Genomic DNA, 19462 nt, shown 5'->3' on the forward strand with positions numbered 1-19462 from the left:
TTTCGATCTGAATCAAATGATTCGTGTTTCGCGCTTGAAGTTCCGATATGAATCAAATGATTCACAATCCGCGCTCGAGCTTCCGATCTGAATCAAATGATTTGCTAACATGAACTGAAGTCCCGATGTGAATCAATTGATTCGCAAGCCTGCACCGATGTTTCAATCTGAAACAAATTATTTGCGATTTACGCTCGAAGTTCCGATCTGATTCATGATTCACACTCGAAATTAAGATCAGAATCAAATGATTCGTGAACCTACACTAAAGTCCGGATCTGAATCAAATGATTCGCGATTCACACTCGAAGATCCCATCTGAATCAAATGATTCAAACCCACATCGACGTTTCGATCTGAATCAAATGATTCGCAATCCACGCTTGGAAGTCCCAATCTGAATCAATTGATTCGCAAGCCCGCACCAATGTTTTGATCTGATTCAAATGATTTGCGATTCACGCTTAAAGTTCTGATCTTAATCAAATGATTGGCGATCCACGCTCGATGTTTTGATCTAAATTAAATGATTTGCAAACCTGCTCCAAAGTTCCACTCAGAATCAAAAGATTTGCGATTCTCTCTTGATGTTTCGATCTGAATAAAATGATTTGTGATTCGTGCTTGAATTGAATCCTTCAATTAGCCAAATGATTCGCAAACCCGCTCCAAAATTCTAGTCTGAATCAAATGATTTGCGATATGCCAAGTTCCGATGATTACCGATCTGAATCAAATGATTTGCAATTCGTGCTCGAATTGAATCTTTCAATACACGGAATGATTCGCAAACCCTCTCCAAAAATCTGGTCTGAATCAAATGAAAAGTTCCGATGATTCCCGTTGTGAATCAAATGATACAGCATGCACAAACCGATTGGAACGCTTGATGTGGAGTTTCAAAAAAATCTCAATTTCATCACTACGTGCGTTTTAAAATCATTAACATCAAGCGATGTCGACATACGAAATTGAATCGCTCTTTTAATTTGATCTGGCTTTTACTAGTGAATCGCTTGAACTGCATGATCGAAGACACGAGTTTGAATCATTCGTTGCGGTTCAAATGACTCACTCAGTTGATTCGGTTCACCTGTTCCTCGTTTTGCATCTTCAGCCTTGTTTACACGACACTGTCAGTATACTGGCTTAGCTCGCTAGTTTTATGACATTCACAGAAATAACCAAAAAAAAGTAAGATGTTTACAAATAAAATCTACATATGTTCATTCCAAAGATGACATCCAACACAAATCTACGAACATACTGAGGTGAGGTAACCGGAAACTCCATTAGCTAATATGACAAGCTGCAGCTCAAAATAGATGTTAGATGGAAATATTGTGCATTATGATGGAGTTTGTAGCTTAATTCACTATATTTGAAATAGTTTGATCACTGCAGTTCAGTTAGTGACAGTTGTCATCTCATACCATTGACCTGTGAATGTTATTGCTGTTGACCAGTGTATATTGAATAAATATTTGAGAAATTATTGTTGTATCTGATTGGATTAGTCTATAAAGAGTGATAGTTAATAATGTAAAAAGAGGAAATAGAAGCAGATGAACACAAGATAGACCCATTGAATGTACATTGCTTATATATAAATTTGAAATTAATGTGTGAATAAATGATGTATCTTATATTGTGTATGCATGTTTTTACATTTAAAATTAACACAATTTTCTATAATACTTTTTTTTTTTTTCAGGTGAAATGTGTTTATATACTGTATCTGTGAATTTACCCATAACAGAAGCTGCAGTTAAATCTGTTGAAGCACTAAAACAGTCATCGGTCACCTTCAAGAAAAGATTCCAAACACGACCCTCCTACTCTCTCTCTCTCTCTCTCTCTCTCTCTCTCTCTCTCTCTCTCTCTCTCTCTGTGTGTGTCCCGCCCACATAGAGTGACGTGGGGCCCCTCCACACTGCAGTCATTCATTCAAATAGTGAGCTGGCCGCTGGATCAAGTTTACTCTGCTGAGGAGCTTCTGGAGCAAATACTGTCACAGGAGCGACTCGATCTGAGCTCAGGATCTGACTGATTATCTCATGCAAATCTGCTGAACTTTGTGTATTTAGGAAGAGAAGCTCTGCGGACCTGCTGGCATCACTTTCAGTTCTCTGGGGGTTATTTACACTTGCACCATGAGGAAGGGTTCCTGCTGTATGTTCACGTCTGGAGTCATCGGCGCTCTTCTCCTGATCTCGGGAATCGCCCTGTTTGCGTCTGGACTCTTCCAGACTATGATCCACAACAAGCTGAAGGGGGTAAGAGTCTGTTTTCATCTTGTTCATCAGCTGTCATGAGGGCTGGGATGTTTGTCATAGCTTGTGTCACTGTGAGCTATTACTTTGTGTGATGTTTAGATAGTTTAACGTTTTATTTAATATTTATATATATATATATATATATATATATATATATATATATATATATATATATATTATTTTTTTAAATTGTATTTAAAATACACACACACACACATATTTGTTCATTTTGCATTTTTATGATTTATTAAATTTTTTGTTTTATTTCGAAATTATTTACATTTTACATTGATTTAATTTTTAGTCAGTTGATTTATTTTTTTATTTTAGTTTTAAACTTGTTAATTTCACATTTATATAATGCATTTAGTTTTCAATTATTTTGAATATTTTTTACATTTTAATTTTACATTATAATTTATTTTTTTAATGTTGATGTTGATTATATTTATTTTAAACTGTTTATTATTTAACTTTTAATTTAATTTTTAGTAAGTATTCTGTATTACATATTTGATTCACAAATTGTTTTGTATTTAAATTGAACATTTTTATTATTTAAATGTTTACTGAAATTATTATCATTTTTATTTCTTTTATTCATATAATTTTTAATGAGTAAAAAATATTGTTTTTTTATTTATTTGAGAATTTTTAATTTAATATATATATATTATATTATTGTATTTAAAATACACACACACACACACACACACACACACACTTGTTGATTTAGCATTTTTATGATTTTATAAATTAAATTGTATTTAATATTTAAATGCTTTGCATTTTTATAATTTATTATTTGTTGTGTTTTATTTTGAAATTATTATTAACATTTTAATTTAATTTAATGATTTACTTTTTAGTGAGTTACTATTGATTGATTTTGTTTTTTAAATTTAGTTTAAAACTTTTTAATTGAACATTTTATAGTGTATTTAGTTTTAGTAAATGCTTTATAATATTTCTACATTTTAATTTTAGATTATGATTAAATTTTTTATATATTCCATGTTGATTATAGCTATTTAAAAATAAAAATTAATTGAATTTTATATTTTCTTATTTAAATTTCTGTAAGTATTCTATATTGAATATGATATTTTAAATTATGTTAAATTATTTGTATTATTGTATTATAATTATTGTTTTTTAATGTAAGATTTTTTGTTTTAATTTTTAAAATTGAAATTATTATTATTTGTATTAAATATTTTTTCATTTTTAATTAAATGTTTTTTATTTTTTTAATTTAATTTTCAAATTTATTTTAAATGATTCAGTGGCGGGAAATGAGCGCGTGTGTTCAGACGGTCTCAGTGCAGCATGTGCTCTGTGTAATCAGAGTGATGTGTAACATGTGCTCTGTGTTTCTGTCTTCACCGCATGTGCTCCGATTTCTCTTCCTCTTATGGAGCGTCACGTAAATGTCACGTCTGCAGAAAACACTCAATCGTTTGTAAGTGAGTTTGAAATACAAACATCACTTACTGATTTCTGAAAGTAAATACTCTGCATTGCACAAGTGGAAAATCAGCCGATCAAACGCATTCAGAGAGTTTAGTGCTTTAACAGCACATCTGAACACTCGGTTTGTATGTAAATGTAATCGGCTGCAGCAGCTCCTGCTGAACAGGAAACACATTGTGTGGATTTGCTGAATGTTATGCTTGTGTGTGTGTGTGTGTGTGTGTGTGTGTGTGTGTGTGTGTGTGTGTGTGTGTGTGTGTGTGTCTTTTACAGCTGCTCATCTGTAGTAAGATCATTGTATGTTTAACTGGATAGTCTTAAAGTCTTAGATCAATAAGTCTAATGCATCTGCAGCTCCAAAACGACAAGCACATGCTGTTTTTAGTTTAAGATGAAGTTCTTTTACCAGGGTAGCAATTTAGAGTCACAGCCCAGAGCCTGGAATAACGGAGCGCGGGCTGTTGTCTGATTGAAGCGGTCAGGCGTCTCCAGAAGGCTCCAGGAATAGGTTTAGTTTGTGCCGCCCGTGTTTAAAGGCGTCTACAAACAACCGATTATATGTGAGACATCAGACTCCTCAGATCCGCCTCGCATGATTTCATGTGGATGTTTACGAGAGTAAATCACACACATGTTGCAGCTCTCCTGAGCTTCTGATTGGTCGCACGTTCTGTTTTAATTGCAGAAGGAAAATGGGAAAATTATGTTGATGACAGAGTGTTTTTAACATTGATAATAATCAGACATTTTTCTTGAGAGGCAAATCAGCACATTAGAACGATTTCTGAAAGATTACGTGGCACTGAAGAGTGATGCTGAAAAAATCAGCTGTACATCACAGGAATAAATTACAGTTTAACAGATATTTACATAAAAAACTGATATTTTAAATTGTAATAATATTTCATAATTTTCCTGATTTTACTGTATTTTTAAGTGCAATACATTTAGGCATCAGGGCAACTAGTTCTGCAACACATGGTCAGTCGGAGTCTGGTTTGTGTCTGACCTCATTTCTTTAGTTCTTCAGATCATCAAGCGCAGATCATCGAAGTTCCAATCTGAAACAAATGATTCGCAATTGGCACCAAATTGATTCAGATCTGAATTCCCAATCTGAATCAAATGAAGTTCTGATCTGAATCAAATGATTCACAAACCCACACTGAAGTCTCGATCTGAATTAAATGATTTGCAATCCGTGCTCGAAGTTCCAATCTGAATCAAAAGATTCGCAAACCCGCACAGAAGTTCCATTCTGAATCAAATAATTCGAAGTTCCGATCTGAATTAAATGATTCGCAAACCGCATTCAGAGTTCCGATCTGAATCAAATTATTTGCGAACCCCCACTGAAGTTTTCAAGCCGTGCTTGAAGTTTCGATCTGAATCAAATGATTTGCAAACCCGCTCCAAAGTCCCGATCTGAATCAAATGATTCATGAACCCATTAGAATTCCAATCTGAATCAAGTGATTCACAAACTGCATTAGAAGTTCCAATCTGAATCAAATGATTCACAAACTGCATTAGAAGTTCCAATCTGAATCAAATGATTCACAAACTGCATTAGAAGTTCCAATCTGAAACAAGTGATTCACAAACTGCATTAGAAGTTCCAATCTGAATCAAATGATTTACAAACCACATTAAAAGTCCTGATCTGAATCAAATGATTCACAAACGGCATTAAAAGTCCTGATCTGAATCAAATGATTCACAAACCGCATTAGAAGTCCCGATCTGAATCAAATGATTCACGAACCACATTAGAAGTTCCAATCTGAATCAAGTGATTCACGAAACGCATTAGAAGTTCCAATCTGAATCAAGTGATTCACGAAACGCATTAGAAGTTCCAATCTGAATCAAATGATTCACAAACTGCATTAGAAGTTCCAATCTGAATCAAATGATTCACAAACCACATTAAAAGTCCTGATCTGAATCAAATGATTCACAAACCACATTAAAAGTCCTGATCTGAATCAAATGATTCACAAACCGCATTAGAAGTCCTGATCTGAATCAAATGATTCACAAACTGCATTAAAAGTCCTGATCTGAATCAAGTGATTCACAAACTGCATTAGAAGTTCCAATTTGAATCAAATGATTCACAAACCGCATTAAAAGTCCTGATCTGAATCAAATGATTCACAAACTGCATTAGAAGTCCTGATCTGAATCCAAAGTCCCGATCTGAATCAAATGAATACATTTAGGCATCAGGGCGAGTAGTTCTGCCACACACGGTTAGTCAGAGTCTGGTTTGTGTCTGAACTTATTCCTTTACTTCTTTAAATCATCAAACACAATCCACAAACTACACATGAAAATAAAGGCCTATAGGGAGGAGAAATTCATCTGAGAAAACACACTCACATCCTAGTTATTGGTAGTTTGCCAAGTCCTATCTTCAGTTGACATCAGCCTTTGAAGCTCTGAAAGCTTGTTTATTTCACTAACTATACGTGATGGTATGGTTAGATTAAATGCCATTTTATTATCTACATTCAGCATGTTTTTTCCCATACCAATGAGTCTACTTCAGATTTGTTTTGTTTAATAATGTTTCAGTGCTTGTAAAAACAAGGAAAAATCATGTGGATGGCTGAATGATGGTCATAAGTGTCAACAGCAGCATTAATGCAGAATCCAGTTTATATGTGAATTCTAAACAATACCTTTCCAAATTTTGCCCTCAGGAAGGTGTTTCACAGACAGGATTTAGACTAAGCCTGGGTTTGGCCATATTTCAATTAGGACATTTAAGTAATTTTTATAAATGTACTTAGAAAAAAACATTACTGGTGTGCCTCTTGAGACAAAACAAAGGCATTGACGTATTTTAAGATTTATTATTTGTTTTTAGTATTTAAGTATTCTATATTACATATTTTTATTTTAAATAAAATTCAAATTATTTATTGAATTTATTATTATTATTTTAAATATTTGATTATTTATTTGATTTTAAATATATATTTTTTGTATTTTTAATTTAGTATTATATGTTATTTTTTTATTTATTTTTTTTAATTCTATTTAATATTAATATTTAAATGCTTTGAATTTTTATGATTGCTTAAATTTTTTGTGTTTTATTTTGAAATTATTATTTACATTTTAATTTATTTTAATGATTAAATTTTTTGTCAGTTACTATTGATTGATTTTTTTTCTGTTACATTAATAAAAAGTGCCAGTAAAGACATTTATAAGCAGTGTTTGGGGTAATGCATTACAAGTAATATGAGTTACATAATCAGATTAATTTTTCAAGTAACTAGTAAAGTAGCACATTACTTTTTATTTGCAAGAGTTACTTTTTCAAAAAAGTAATGCCAGTTACTTTTTGTTTCCTTAATCTATTTAATCTCATTTTATTAACCAATGTCTATTGATCCAATTCAACTGTACTAAATAAGCAAAACTTACTTTAGATTAACTAACAATTGTGCTCCATTTATTTCATTGCTGAAGAGTGTTGAGCTTCCTGTTCCTACAGTTCTATTGTATAGACCTGAATTTACTTTTCCTTCAACCTTAAATCTATTTAACTTTTTGGTCTGAAAGGGCTTGCTTTTGTAATGCATTACCTTTAAAAGTAACTTTCCGCAACACTGTTTATAATATTGCTGTCCTTGAAAGTCCTGGAATTTCATTTTATGAGCAGAATAGACAAAAACATAAAAAAAAAATATTATTCCAGACTTCATCAAACATCCTTTAAGTCCTGGAATTTCATTTTACAGTATGTATTTTTTTTTTTTTTTGTTGTTGTCTTTTTTAGATTTTAAAATGGGAAGTCCTTGAAAAAAAAACTAAAAAGTAGAGCTTGAAAAGACCTTGAAAGTCCTAGAATTTCATTTTACAGTATCTGTGTGAACCCCCTTAGCATGATTTCTGAAGGATCATTTAATTATAATACTATTTTAGAAATTTTCAGGTATTTTTTGATCAAATAAATGCAGCCTTGGTGAGCAGAAGAGACAAAAAACATTTAAAAAAATCATTATTTTTCTAGTCTTCTGAATTGTAGTATGTATTTTAGTATGATTTTTTTTTTTTTGGTTTGTGGCACTTGTGAGTCTCCATCGAAATCAAATTCAGATCAAGATTTTAGAGCAATTTCGTGCATCTTTTTTTCAGATTTTTTTTCTTAAACAGTAGAAAACATCAAACCATGAAGGCAGTACAGTTAGGAAACAAAACCAAAAAATACACAAATAATCGCTGAAGAAAAATAACAGTAATTTTACTGTAGTAAAAGTGTAATATACTTGGTTATACTTTAGTAGTAATATTTGCATGTGCTTCACTTTATTTTTATTAGTATGTTTTTATGTATCTATTTCTCTTTAGATTTAGAAATTTTTGTCTTTGAAAAACCAAAACAAATAGTGCTTGAAAAGTCCTTGAATGTCCTGGAATTAAATTTTTAGAACAATTTCTGAAGGATCATGTGACTGAAAACTGGAGTAATGATGCTGAAAATGTACTAAAATAAATTAAAATGTACTATGTATTCACGTGGAAAACAGCCGTTTTAAATTATAATGCATTTTAGAATTAATTTCATCAATTTTTTGATCAAATAAATGCAGCCTTGGTGAGCAGAAGAGACAAAAACATAAAAACAATCTTATTATTATTCCAGACTTTTAAATTGTAGTATGTATTTTTGTATGATTTTTTGCTTGTGCAGCTGTAATATAAATTGTCTTTTGGCCATTAAAAGAGTCTTAAATGCCAGTGAAGCTTAGATATAAACACCTCATTGTTCTGCACGAATACTTGAGCGTTTTTTCAAGACGTCTTGGCTGGTGGTTGCTGGATTTTTACATGAGAAAAGAAGAGAGGAAAAGAAAAGTTGCGGCCGTTGATTCGAGGAATGAGTGTGAGCTGATGGTCATGTGATCTGTGAGGTGTGTGTGTGTGTTAATGAGGGTCATTCACTCCAGTCTCGTGTGTCTGTGTGAGTTTCATTGGGGAAGAAACTCATTGTCTTTCTAAGATTCTCACTGTAGTTTTGATGACAGACCACGAAGTTAAATGTGGATCATTATCACTGATGTAAACCACTATATGAAGCATTCTGCCACTGTGAGCCCATAACTGTGGCTGATTAACAAAAGATCGGAATGTGTCTGCATTATATCAGTCAGAATGTCTCTTGATATCTTTATCACATTAATGATATGAGCCACTCCATTACATTCTGATGAATCAGAGCATTCAGTAACAGTGATTCTTTCACAATGAGGCATTATGGGTCCCGCTGTAATGTTTATGGCAGGTCATTTAGTTGTATCTGAACATTTATGAATGTGTTTGGTGATATTCACTGCGTCTTTCGTTTCCTTAAGGCAAAAACAAACATTACATGTTTAATCTTTTTATACGAGAGTTAATGATTTACACACAGTTGACGTCAAAAGTTTACACCCTCCTTTCAGAATTTACAAAATGTAATTATTTTATCAAAATAAGAGGGATCATGCAAAATGCATGATATTTTTTATTTAGTACTGACCTGAAAAAGATATTTCACGTAAAAGATGTTTACATATAGTCCACAAGAGAAAATTATAGTTGAATTTATGAAAATGACCCTGTTGAAGAGTTTACATACGCTTGATTCTTAATAGAGTGTTGTTACCTGAATGATCCACAGCTGTGTTTTTAATTTAGTGATAGTTGTTCATGCCTGCTGTTCTTTAGAAAAATCCTTCAGGCCCCACAAATTCTTTGGTTTTCCAGCATTTTTGTGTATTTGAACTCTTTCCAACAATGACTGTATGATTTTGAGATCCATCTTTTCACACTGAGGACAACTGAGGGACTCATATGCAACTATTACAGAAGATTCAAACACTCACTGATGCTTCAGAAGGAAAAAACATGCATTAAGAGCCGGGGGTGAAAACTTTTGAACAGAATGGAGATGGGTTTTCTCATTTTGCCTAAATAGCATATTTTTTTCATGTAGTTCTGCCCTTCAGAGGCTACAGAAGATAGTTACATGTTTTCCAGGAGACAAAATAAGTTAAATTTACCCTGATCTTCAAATTCCAAAAGTTTTCACCCCCGGCTCCTAATGCATGTTTTTGCCTTCTGGAGCATCAGTGAGTGTTTGAACCTTCTGTAATAGTTGCATATGAGTCCCTCAGTTGTCCTCAGTGTGAAAAGATAGATATCAAAATTCAGGTCAGTAATAAATAAACAATAAGATGCATTTTGTATGATCCTTCTTATTTTAGTAGAATAATTAACATTTTGCAAATTCTGAAATAGGGGGTGTAAACTTTTGACCTCAACTGTATATGAAATTATTATGTCAATATATTTGTATATCACTATTATATTTATTATTATTAATATATCTACATTTCAGGGATATTTAATTGAAATATTAATAATAATAATAATAATTGTACACTGCAAAAATGCTTTTCTTACTTAGATTTTTTGTCTTGTTTCCAACCAAAATATCTAAAAATTCTTAAATCCAGAAGGATTTTTCTAGACGAGTAGAAAAAAACAAGTCCAAATTAAGTGTGATTTTGCTCGAGACAAGCAAAATAATCTGCTGTTTGAAATAAAATATTTCTGCTTACCCCACTGGCAAATTATTTTGCTTTTGTTCTAGGAAAAAAGTCAGTAATTTTTACTCGCCTAGAAATTCCTTCTTGATTTAAGAATTTTTAGATATTTTGCCTGCAAACAAGACTAGTAAAAGTCTAAGTAAGAAAAGCATTTTTTGCAGTGTAGTCATTAAAAAGTGTTTGGGTGAGTTTGTCACAGTTATTATATCAGCTCTTTTTTCCAAGAAATGTCTCTATGTCAGTAATGACTGTTAACAGCATTAGTGTGTTAAACTGTCAGCGGTTAACCATCAATATTTACAGTTTCTGCTTAAGTGAGAGCAGAAGCAGTGCTCAATTGGTAAATGAATAATTCCGGATCCAAAACACAGACACTAATAATACAACTTCAGTTTTTCCAGAACCTTCAATAATGGCACAAAACATTAATGCCCCAACTACCTGTATAAGAACATTGTTTACAAGTTTCTGCATGAACCTAACTACAATCTAGGGCAAAGGTTTTCAAACCTTGGGTCAAATATAGGTCGCAGGATGATGGAAAATGTAGTTACAGAAAAAAAAAATGTTGTCATATAAATCAAATACAATCATAGTCTATATGAAAGGTATAAATATGCAAAATATATCTGACTTAAATAATTAACAGATTTTAAAAGAGATGTGAGACGCGGTGCTCCGCAAACAAGTTCATGGAAAGGAAACGAAAAACCAAGATGAGTTTGTTTGCTTTGTTTTACAAAAGCACAAATGTTCTGTTTTTAATGTACAATCCACGCTGCTGTTATGCCAAGCACATTTTTGCTCATGCGGAGGATGATTTTATTCCATTGATTTATGAACGTCTGTGAAGTATAAAGCCTAGTATACATTATCAATAATAGTTTATCATTCAAAAATACATTGTGAATATGAAAACATTTGAATTCGTGCCGAATTACAGAGTTACGCTCAGTTTCACTTTGTTTTGGTTTCTTAGCTTTATATATTTTTTCATTCTTCTGTTCTGAAAACCGTTACATTTAAGTGCTTTGTTTCATTATAGGCCTAGTGTTTATAATGTTTATACATTATATTATTTCACTTGATTTGGTATCAGTTCTGGTCTCTCGAAACATTTCGCTGCTCACTAAATATGTTTTGCAAGCACTGTACGTTTGGAGAGGATGGTTAAGGACAAAGCACCAATCAATGAGAGAGATTTTGAACTTAAGAAAGCTGATTGGCCAAAAATATGTTGAGGACCAATTCATAACCTCAAAATATACCTAAATAAACCAGCGCTTGCACTGTCATGATCTAATGTACTTGTTAACAGTGTTGAGGGTAACGCATTACAAGTAACGTAATAATATTACTTTTTCCAACTTAGTAACTAGTAAAGTAACGCATTAATTTTTAATTGACAAGAAAATATCTGAGTTACTTTTTTAAATAAGTAAAACTTACTTTTTTCCCCATTTATTGATTAAAAGCTTTTTTGTCCTCATGTTGAGAGAAATCATGAGTAAGATGTTACTTTAGTTCTAGAATAAATGTGAACATGCATTAATTCATCTCACTCACTAAAAAAAACAGATACATGGTTCCTCATAATGAATAAAAACAGTCAAATTCAACACAAACCTGCAATAATTAAATCTGTTAAATAATACCAATATCTTTTATGTATTTAATCCCATTTTATTAACCGATGTCTTTGCTGCCGACCTTCGATGATCCAATTCATCCATACTAATAAGAAAAATTAATCAGGGTTAATCTAATATTTGTTTTCCTTTTTTTACTGGTAAAGAGTTGACTTTTTTTCTTCTGCGGTCTACTGTACAGACGGCAATCTACTTTTCTCTAAGCCTGAGGCTTTTGCTGTGAAAATGCTTTTACATTTGACAAAAATATAACTTTTCATATTAAAAACAAACAAGCAAGCCCTGCCCAGGTTTAAAAAGTAACGCAAAAGTAACGTAACGCATTACTTTGCATAAAAAGTAACTAAGTAACGTAATTAGTTACTTTTTTTAGGGAGTAACTCATTAATGTAATGCATTACTTTCCATAAAAAGTAACTAAGTAACGTTATTAGTTACTTTTTTTAGGGAGTAACTCAATAATGTAATGCATTACTTTCCATAAAAAGTAACTAAGTAACGTAATTAGTTACTTTTTTTAGGGAGTAACTCATTAATGTAATGCATTACTTTCCATAAAAAGTAACTAAGTAACGTAATTAGTTACTTTTTTTAGGGAGTAACTCATTAATGTAATGCATTACTTTCCATAAAAAGTAACTAAGTAACGTTATTAGTTACTTTTTTTAGGGAGTAACTCAATAATGTAATGCATTACTTTCCATAAAAAGTAACTAAGTAACGTTATTAGTTACTTTTTTAGGGAGTAACTCAATAATATAATGCATTACTTTCCATAAAAAGTAACTAAGTAACGTTATTAGTTACTTTTTTTAGGGAGTAACTCATTAATGTAATGCATTACTTTCCATAAAAAGTAACTAAGTAACGTAATTAGTTACTTTTTTTAGGGAGTAACTCAATAATGTAATGCATTACTTTAAAAGTAACTTTCCTCAACACTGGTTGTTTATGCCAGATCTTTAAAAAAAAAAAAAATACCGAAAGGCAAAAATTCAAAATCGTACATTTTCCGGAACAGGATGCGGCTCAAATTAAGCACTGGCAGATATCCTCCTCCATCTGTTGTCAAAACAAAGTCATGTTTAAAACTTCAGTACTGACTCTTCTGAGGAAGAGCTAGTATTCATCAAGTCTGTTTCTATCTAAACTGATAATTGTTGGTCAGAATGAGTTGCAAAATAAACCAGCTTCATGCTGACAGCTGAGTCACTAGTTAAAGCTCTGCTATTTGTGATCTCTGTCCTCCTTCATGATCGATGTCTCAAACACACCTTTAAAGGGTCCAGTCACCCCAAATGCGGCGCCAGCGTTTGACTGGTGAGAGGTTATCTGCGGGTCGCGTTTGACCGAGTGTGGATTCAGAGTATCTAATAGTTACCGTCTTTCATGGTTCCCGTAATACTCCTGCGTGTTTCTGCTGCTGGCTGAACTTCTAATGATCCGATTGAGCCAGAACGAATGAACTTTATCAGCATTGAGGTATTTAGAAATGTTACATTTGATTCTGCAATAATGTAGCGCTGTGGGTCAGGCGGTCGCAGTGGCGTTGCAAGGTGGCGCAGTGCCGAGAGCCCCTAATCTTTTAGAAGATGAACCATTCACTTCACAAATAAAATATGTTTTAGCAAAATATTTTGCATTTGTTTTTTTATGTTGCTAAGCCACCTGTATGTATCATAAACACCTGGATACAATTGCTTTGATGAAACAACCATTATATCAGTTATGCTAAAATAGCTAAAAAAAAAGTTTTTAAACTAAATGGGTGCTTTCGATTTCCCCATGTGTTTATCCTTTTCACAGTCTGGCAGAAATGATGGGTGGTTATTATTATCATCATTATTATTATTATTATTATTAATAGTAATAGTACTGTTGCCTTCATCACAAAACATCGTCACAAAATATCATTGTTACAACTCAAACTTTACTATTGTTATTAATACTATTATTATTATTATTATTATTATTATTATTATTTATTTATTTATTTATTTATTTATTTATTTATTTATTTTTATTATTATTATTTATTATTATTATTTTATTATTATAATTATTGATATTACTGTTACCATCATCACAACATCATACTGTAATCACCATCCTTGGGATTATTGCTGTTATTATTATTATTATTATGATTACTGTTATTATTGATATTACTGTTACTGTCATCACAAAATATTAACCGTATCATCACTACCTTTGGTGTTATAGTTGTTACTCCGATTTATGGCCATTTCTATTATTTTTGAATATGCTAATACTACCTATACTGCTACTACTACTTATACATTATTATTATTCAGATTGTCTTGTTCTCATTTCTCATTTATTATCATTGTTGTTGTTTTTTTTGTTGTTTTTTGTTGTTGTTAGTATAGTTTTTTGTTTGTTTTTGTTTTTTGTTGGTATTGTTTCTGTTGTTGTTGTTTCTGTTTTTGCATTTACCATGTATGTTTTTGCACTCCAAATAAAAAAAAAGAAAAAAAAAAAAAAAGAAATGATGGGTGGTTACAAAATACATGGTCAGATGTGAAGGTGAATTTGCAAAGATTAAGAGGGTGGGTCAAAATACCACTATCTTAATTTACACCACTCTCCCCTACTTCCATTGAAGATGAGGTAGAAGCAGGCTCAGAGAGTAAGGGAGTGTCCACTCTTATATAAAACATCTAAAGTATGAAATTATTAGAGAGTGTACTGCCTTCTCTTTTAATTGTACATTTGTAACAACTGGATAAGTAAAGGATAATCAAAGGTTTGGCGTGCATTAAAGGATTTTAAATGCACCCGCGAAGCATTTAAAATCTTTTAATGCACGGCAAACCGTTGATTACTCTTACTTCTCTCTCTCTCTCTCTCTCTCTCTCTCTCTCTCTCTCTCTCTCTCTCTGTCTCTCTGTCTCTCTCTCTTTCTCTCTCTCTCTCTCTCTCTCTCTCTCTCTCTCAATAGATCGATAATTGCATTTAAACACATACAAAATGTATTATACATAAATCATACAGTCTTTATTAATAGTGATATTAAAACACATTAGGCATAATATTAAGTAATGTGCATTGTGCAATAACAAAATACTCTAAATTAACATAAATGATACTTTTCTATTAAGTTACATGAATTTTACTTAGCATGAAATTAATGTATTGTAAATAAATTATGGCTGTTTTTTTTTCTTTGGGGGGGGCTTTGTGGGGCTAAGCCCCTTATCTCTCTGAACTCTAGCAATGCCCTGGGGGGTCATGACCTCTGGTGACCTAAATACTGATCTCTTCCTTTTTCAGTGTGATGAATGAAGTAAAGTCATCTCAGCTGATGATATAAAAGTTTATTTTGTCAGCTCTCATTATAATGAGCTCAAAGCTGACATACTTGAACTGAAGCCAAAAAACATTTGATTTGATGTTTGTGCTGTTTTGTGTGTTTAGGAGATCACGCTGACGGAAGGCAGTAAAGTTTTCGGGACATGGAAGAACCCACCTCCTCCGGTCTACATGCAGTTCTTTTTCTTCAACATCACCAACCCTGAGGAGTTTCTGAAGGGAGAAGCTAAAGCTCGTCTTACTGAAATGGGGCCGTACACCTACAGGTACCTTCATGGTCGTTCTTTAATTAATTGACAGGGTGTTTACAAAACAACTTAAAATATAACAGTATAAAACAACAAAAAAACAAGATACAACAATAAACCAAACATAACATAATCACATTAAACATAACATTATGTTGTGTTTTTTGTTATGAGAAACAAAGTATACAGTAACAACACATACAGGAACATAAAAAAGATAACAGCGTAAAGCACGTTTTGTTTTCATGTCATGTTTTGCTGTTGTTTTGTCGTAAACTTTGCAAAACATAACATAAAAATGTAATGCAACAACAAAAAATAGCGTAAAACAACATTTTATATTTGGTTTTGTTATCTTTTATGTTTTTGTTATACAAAACAACAACAAAAAAGCTTGATATAACTGAACATGTTTTTGGTTATAAAAACAAAGCATATAGTAACATAACACATAACATAAAAAGCATAATATAACATGGTTATAACATGATATAACATGTTGTTTTTTATATTTTGTTTGGTTTTGCTGTTGCTTTTGTCGTTGGCATTAGTTTGTAACAAAACATAACATAAAAATGGAATATAACAATAGAAAACCTGCAAAACATAACTTTCTTGTTTTTTATCTTTTGTTTTGTAATGAAACGACATAAAAAATGAAACAAAACAACATAAAACATAACATACTATTTTGTTCTAAAACAGTATACAACATAACAAAAAACATGATATAACATTAAACCAAACATAACAGCATAACATGTTTTGTTTTTGTAATAAAAAAACAAAACATACAGTAACAAAACACATTACATAAAAAACATAACATAAAGCGTGATGTTATGTTTTGCTCTTTCATATTATGCTTTCAAGTTGTTTTTTATATTTTGTTTTGCTTTGTGTACTTTTGTTCTGTGTTGCATTTGTTTTTGTTGTAAAATTAGCAAAACAACATAAAAATGTAATGCAACAACAAAAAATAATGTAAAACGACATTTTATTGTTTTAAACATCGCATTTTGTTTTTTAATGTTTTTGTTATAAAATAAGATAATGAAACATAACATACTGTTTTTTTCTAAAACAGTAAAAACAACAAAAAATTATATAATGTTAAACCAAATTAAACATTACATGTTGTTTTGTTTTTGTTATAAAAACAAAGCATACATGGCATAACATAAAAAAAACATAACATAAAGCGTGATGTTATGTTTTGCTCTTTCATGTTATGTTATCATGTTTTTTTTAAATATGTTGTTTTGCTTTGTACATTGTTGTTTTTGTTGTAAATTTAGCAAAACATAACATGAAAATGTAATGCAACAACAAAAAATAATGTAAAACATCACATTTTATTTTTTTTACATCGCATTTTGTTATCTTTAATTTTTTGCTATAAAATAAGATAATAAAACAAAACAGCTTAAAACATAACATACTATTTTGTTCTAAAACAGTATAAAACATAACAAAAAACATGATATAGCGTTAAACCATACATAACAGTATCAAATTAAACGTAGCATGTTTTGTTTTTGTTATAAAAAAACAAAGCATACAGTAACATGACACATAACATAAAAAACATAACATAACATAAAGCGTGATGGTTATGTTTTGCTCTTTGATGTTATGCTATCATGTTGGTATTTTTGTTGTTTTGTTGTAAATTTAGCAAAACATAACATAAAAATGTAATGCAATGACAAAAAAATAATGTAAAACATCACATTATTTTATACATCGTATCTGTTATCTTGTTATCTTTAATGTTTTTTTTTGTTAAAAATAATAAAATAAGATAATGAAACAAAACAACTTAAAACATAACACACCGTTTTGTTCTAAAACAGTATAAAACAGTTTAAACAACAACATTAAACCAAACATAACAGCATCAAATGAAACATAAAAAATTTTGTTATAAGAAACAAAGCATACAGTAACATAATATATAACATATAATACATAATATAACATAGCATGAAGCAGAAGCATGTTATGTAACTTTTGTGTTGTCTTTTATATTTTTTGTTATAAAACAGCAATGAAACAAAACAACATAAAACATAGAGGACAGTGTTTTGTTACAAAACAGATATAAAACAACAAAAAAACATGATATAACATTAAACCGAACAAAACAGCATCACATGTTATTGTTATTGTTTTGTTATGGTTATAAAAAACAAAGCATGCAATAACAACACATAACATAAAAAACATAACATAACATAAAGCGTGATGTTATGTTTTGCTCTTTCATATTATGCTTTCAAGTTGTTTTTTTATATTTTGTTTTGCTTTGTGTACTTTTGTTCTGTGTTGCATTTGTTTTTGTTGTAAAATTAGCAAAACAACATAAAAATGTAATGCAACAACAAAAAATAATGTAAAACGACATTTTATTGTTGTAAACATCGCATTTTGTTTTTTAATGTTTTTGTTATAAAATAAGATAATGAAACAAAACAACTTAAAACATAACATACTGTTTTGTTCTAAAACAGTATAAAACAACAAGAAACATGATATAATGTTAAACCAAATTAAACATAACATGTTGTTTTGTTTTTGTTATAAAAAACAAAGCATACATGACACATAACATAAAAAACATAACATAAAGCGTGATGTTATGTTTTGCTCTTTCATATTATGCTATCATGTTGGTATTTTTGTTGTTTTGATGTTGTTTTTGTTGTAAATTTAGCAAAACATAACATGAAAATGTAATGCAATGACAAAAAATAATGTAAAACATCACATTTAAATTTTTTACATCACATTTTGTTATTTTTATTTTTATTTTTTGCTATAAAATAAGATAATAAAACAAAACAGCTTAAAACATAACATACTATTTTGTTCTAAAACAGTATAAAACATAAAAAAAACATGATATAGCGTTAAACCATACATAACAGTATCAAATTAAACGTAGCATGTTTTGTTTTTGTTATAAAAAAACAAAGCATACAGTAACATGACACATAACATAAAAAACATAACATAACATAAAGCGTGATATTATGTTTTGCTCTTTGATGTTATGCTATCATGTTGGTATTTTTGTTGTTTTGTTGTAAATTTAGCAAAACATAACATAAAAATGTAATGCAATGACAAAAAAATAATGTAAAACATCACATTATTTTATACATCGTATCTGTTATCTTGTTATCTTTAATGGGTTTTTTTTGTTAAAAATAATCAAATAAGATAATAAAAACAAAACAACTTAAAACATAACACACCGTTTTGTTCTAAAACAGTATAAAACAGTTTAAACAACAACATTAAACCAAACATAACAGCATCAAATGAAACATAAACATTTTTGTTATAAGAAACAAAGCATACAGTAACATAATATATAACATATAATACATAATATAACATAGCATGAAGCAGAAGCATGTTATGTAACTTTTGTGTTGTCTTTTATATTTTTTGTTATAAAACAGCAATGAAACAAAACAACATAAAACATAGCGGACAGTGTTTTGTTACAAAACAGATATAAAACAACAAAAAAACATGATATAACATTAAACCGAACAAAACAGCATCACATGTTATTGTTATTGTTTTGTTATGGTTATAAAAAACAAAGCATACAATAACAACACAACATAAAAACATAACATAACATAAAGCGTGATGTTATGTTTTGCTCTTTCATGTTATGCTTTCAAGTTGTTTTTTTATATTTTGTTTTGCTTTGTGTATTTTTGTTCTGTGTTGCATTTGTTTTTGTTGTAAAATTAGCAAAACAACATAAAAATGTAATGCAACAGCAAAAAATAATGTAAAACGACATTTTATTGTTGTAAACATCGCATTTTGTTTTTTAATGTTTTTGTTAT

General features: G+C 30.5%; 1 protein-coding gene across 1 annotated transcript in view; it reads left to right on the forward strand.

The window, feature by feature from the left end:
* The first annotated feature begins 1968 nt into the window (after positions 1-1968).
* Positions 1969-19462, forward strand: part of LOC141292685 (lysosome membrane protein 2-like) — a 43138-nt gene continuing 25644 nt past the window's right edge. Inside the window, exons 1-2 of the mRNA XM_073824720.1 lie at positions 1969-2276; positions 15448-15608. Of these exons, the coding sequence (XP_073680821.1) occupies positions 2154-2276; positions 15448-15608 (284 nt within the window). The 5' untranslated portion in view covers positions 1969-2153. The remainder of the gene's footprint in view (positions 2277-15447; positions 15609-19462) is intronic.

Source organism: Garra rufa, chromosome 19 (assembly GCF_049309525.1).
Source record: "Garra rufa chromosome 19, GarRuf1.0, whole genome shotgun sequence".
Taxonomy (NCBI): domain Eukaryota; kingdom Metazoa; phylum Chordata; class Actinopteri; order Cypriniformes; family Cyprinidae; genus Garra; species Garra rufa.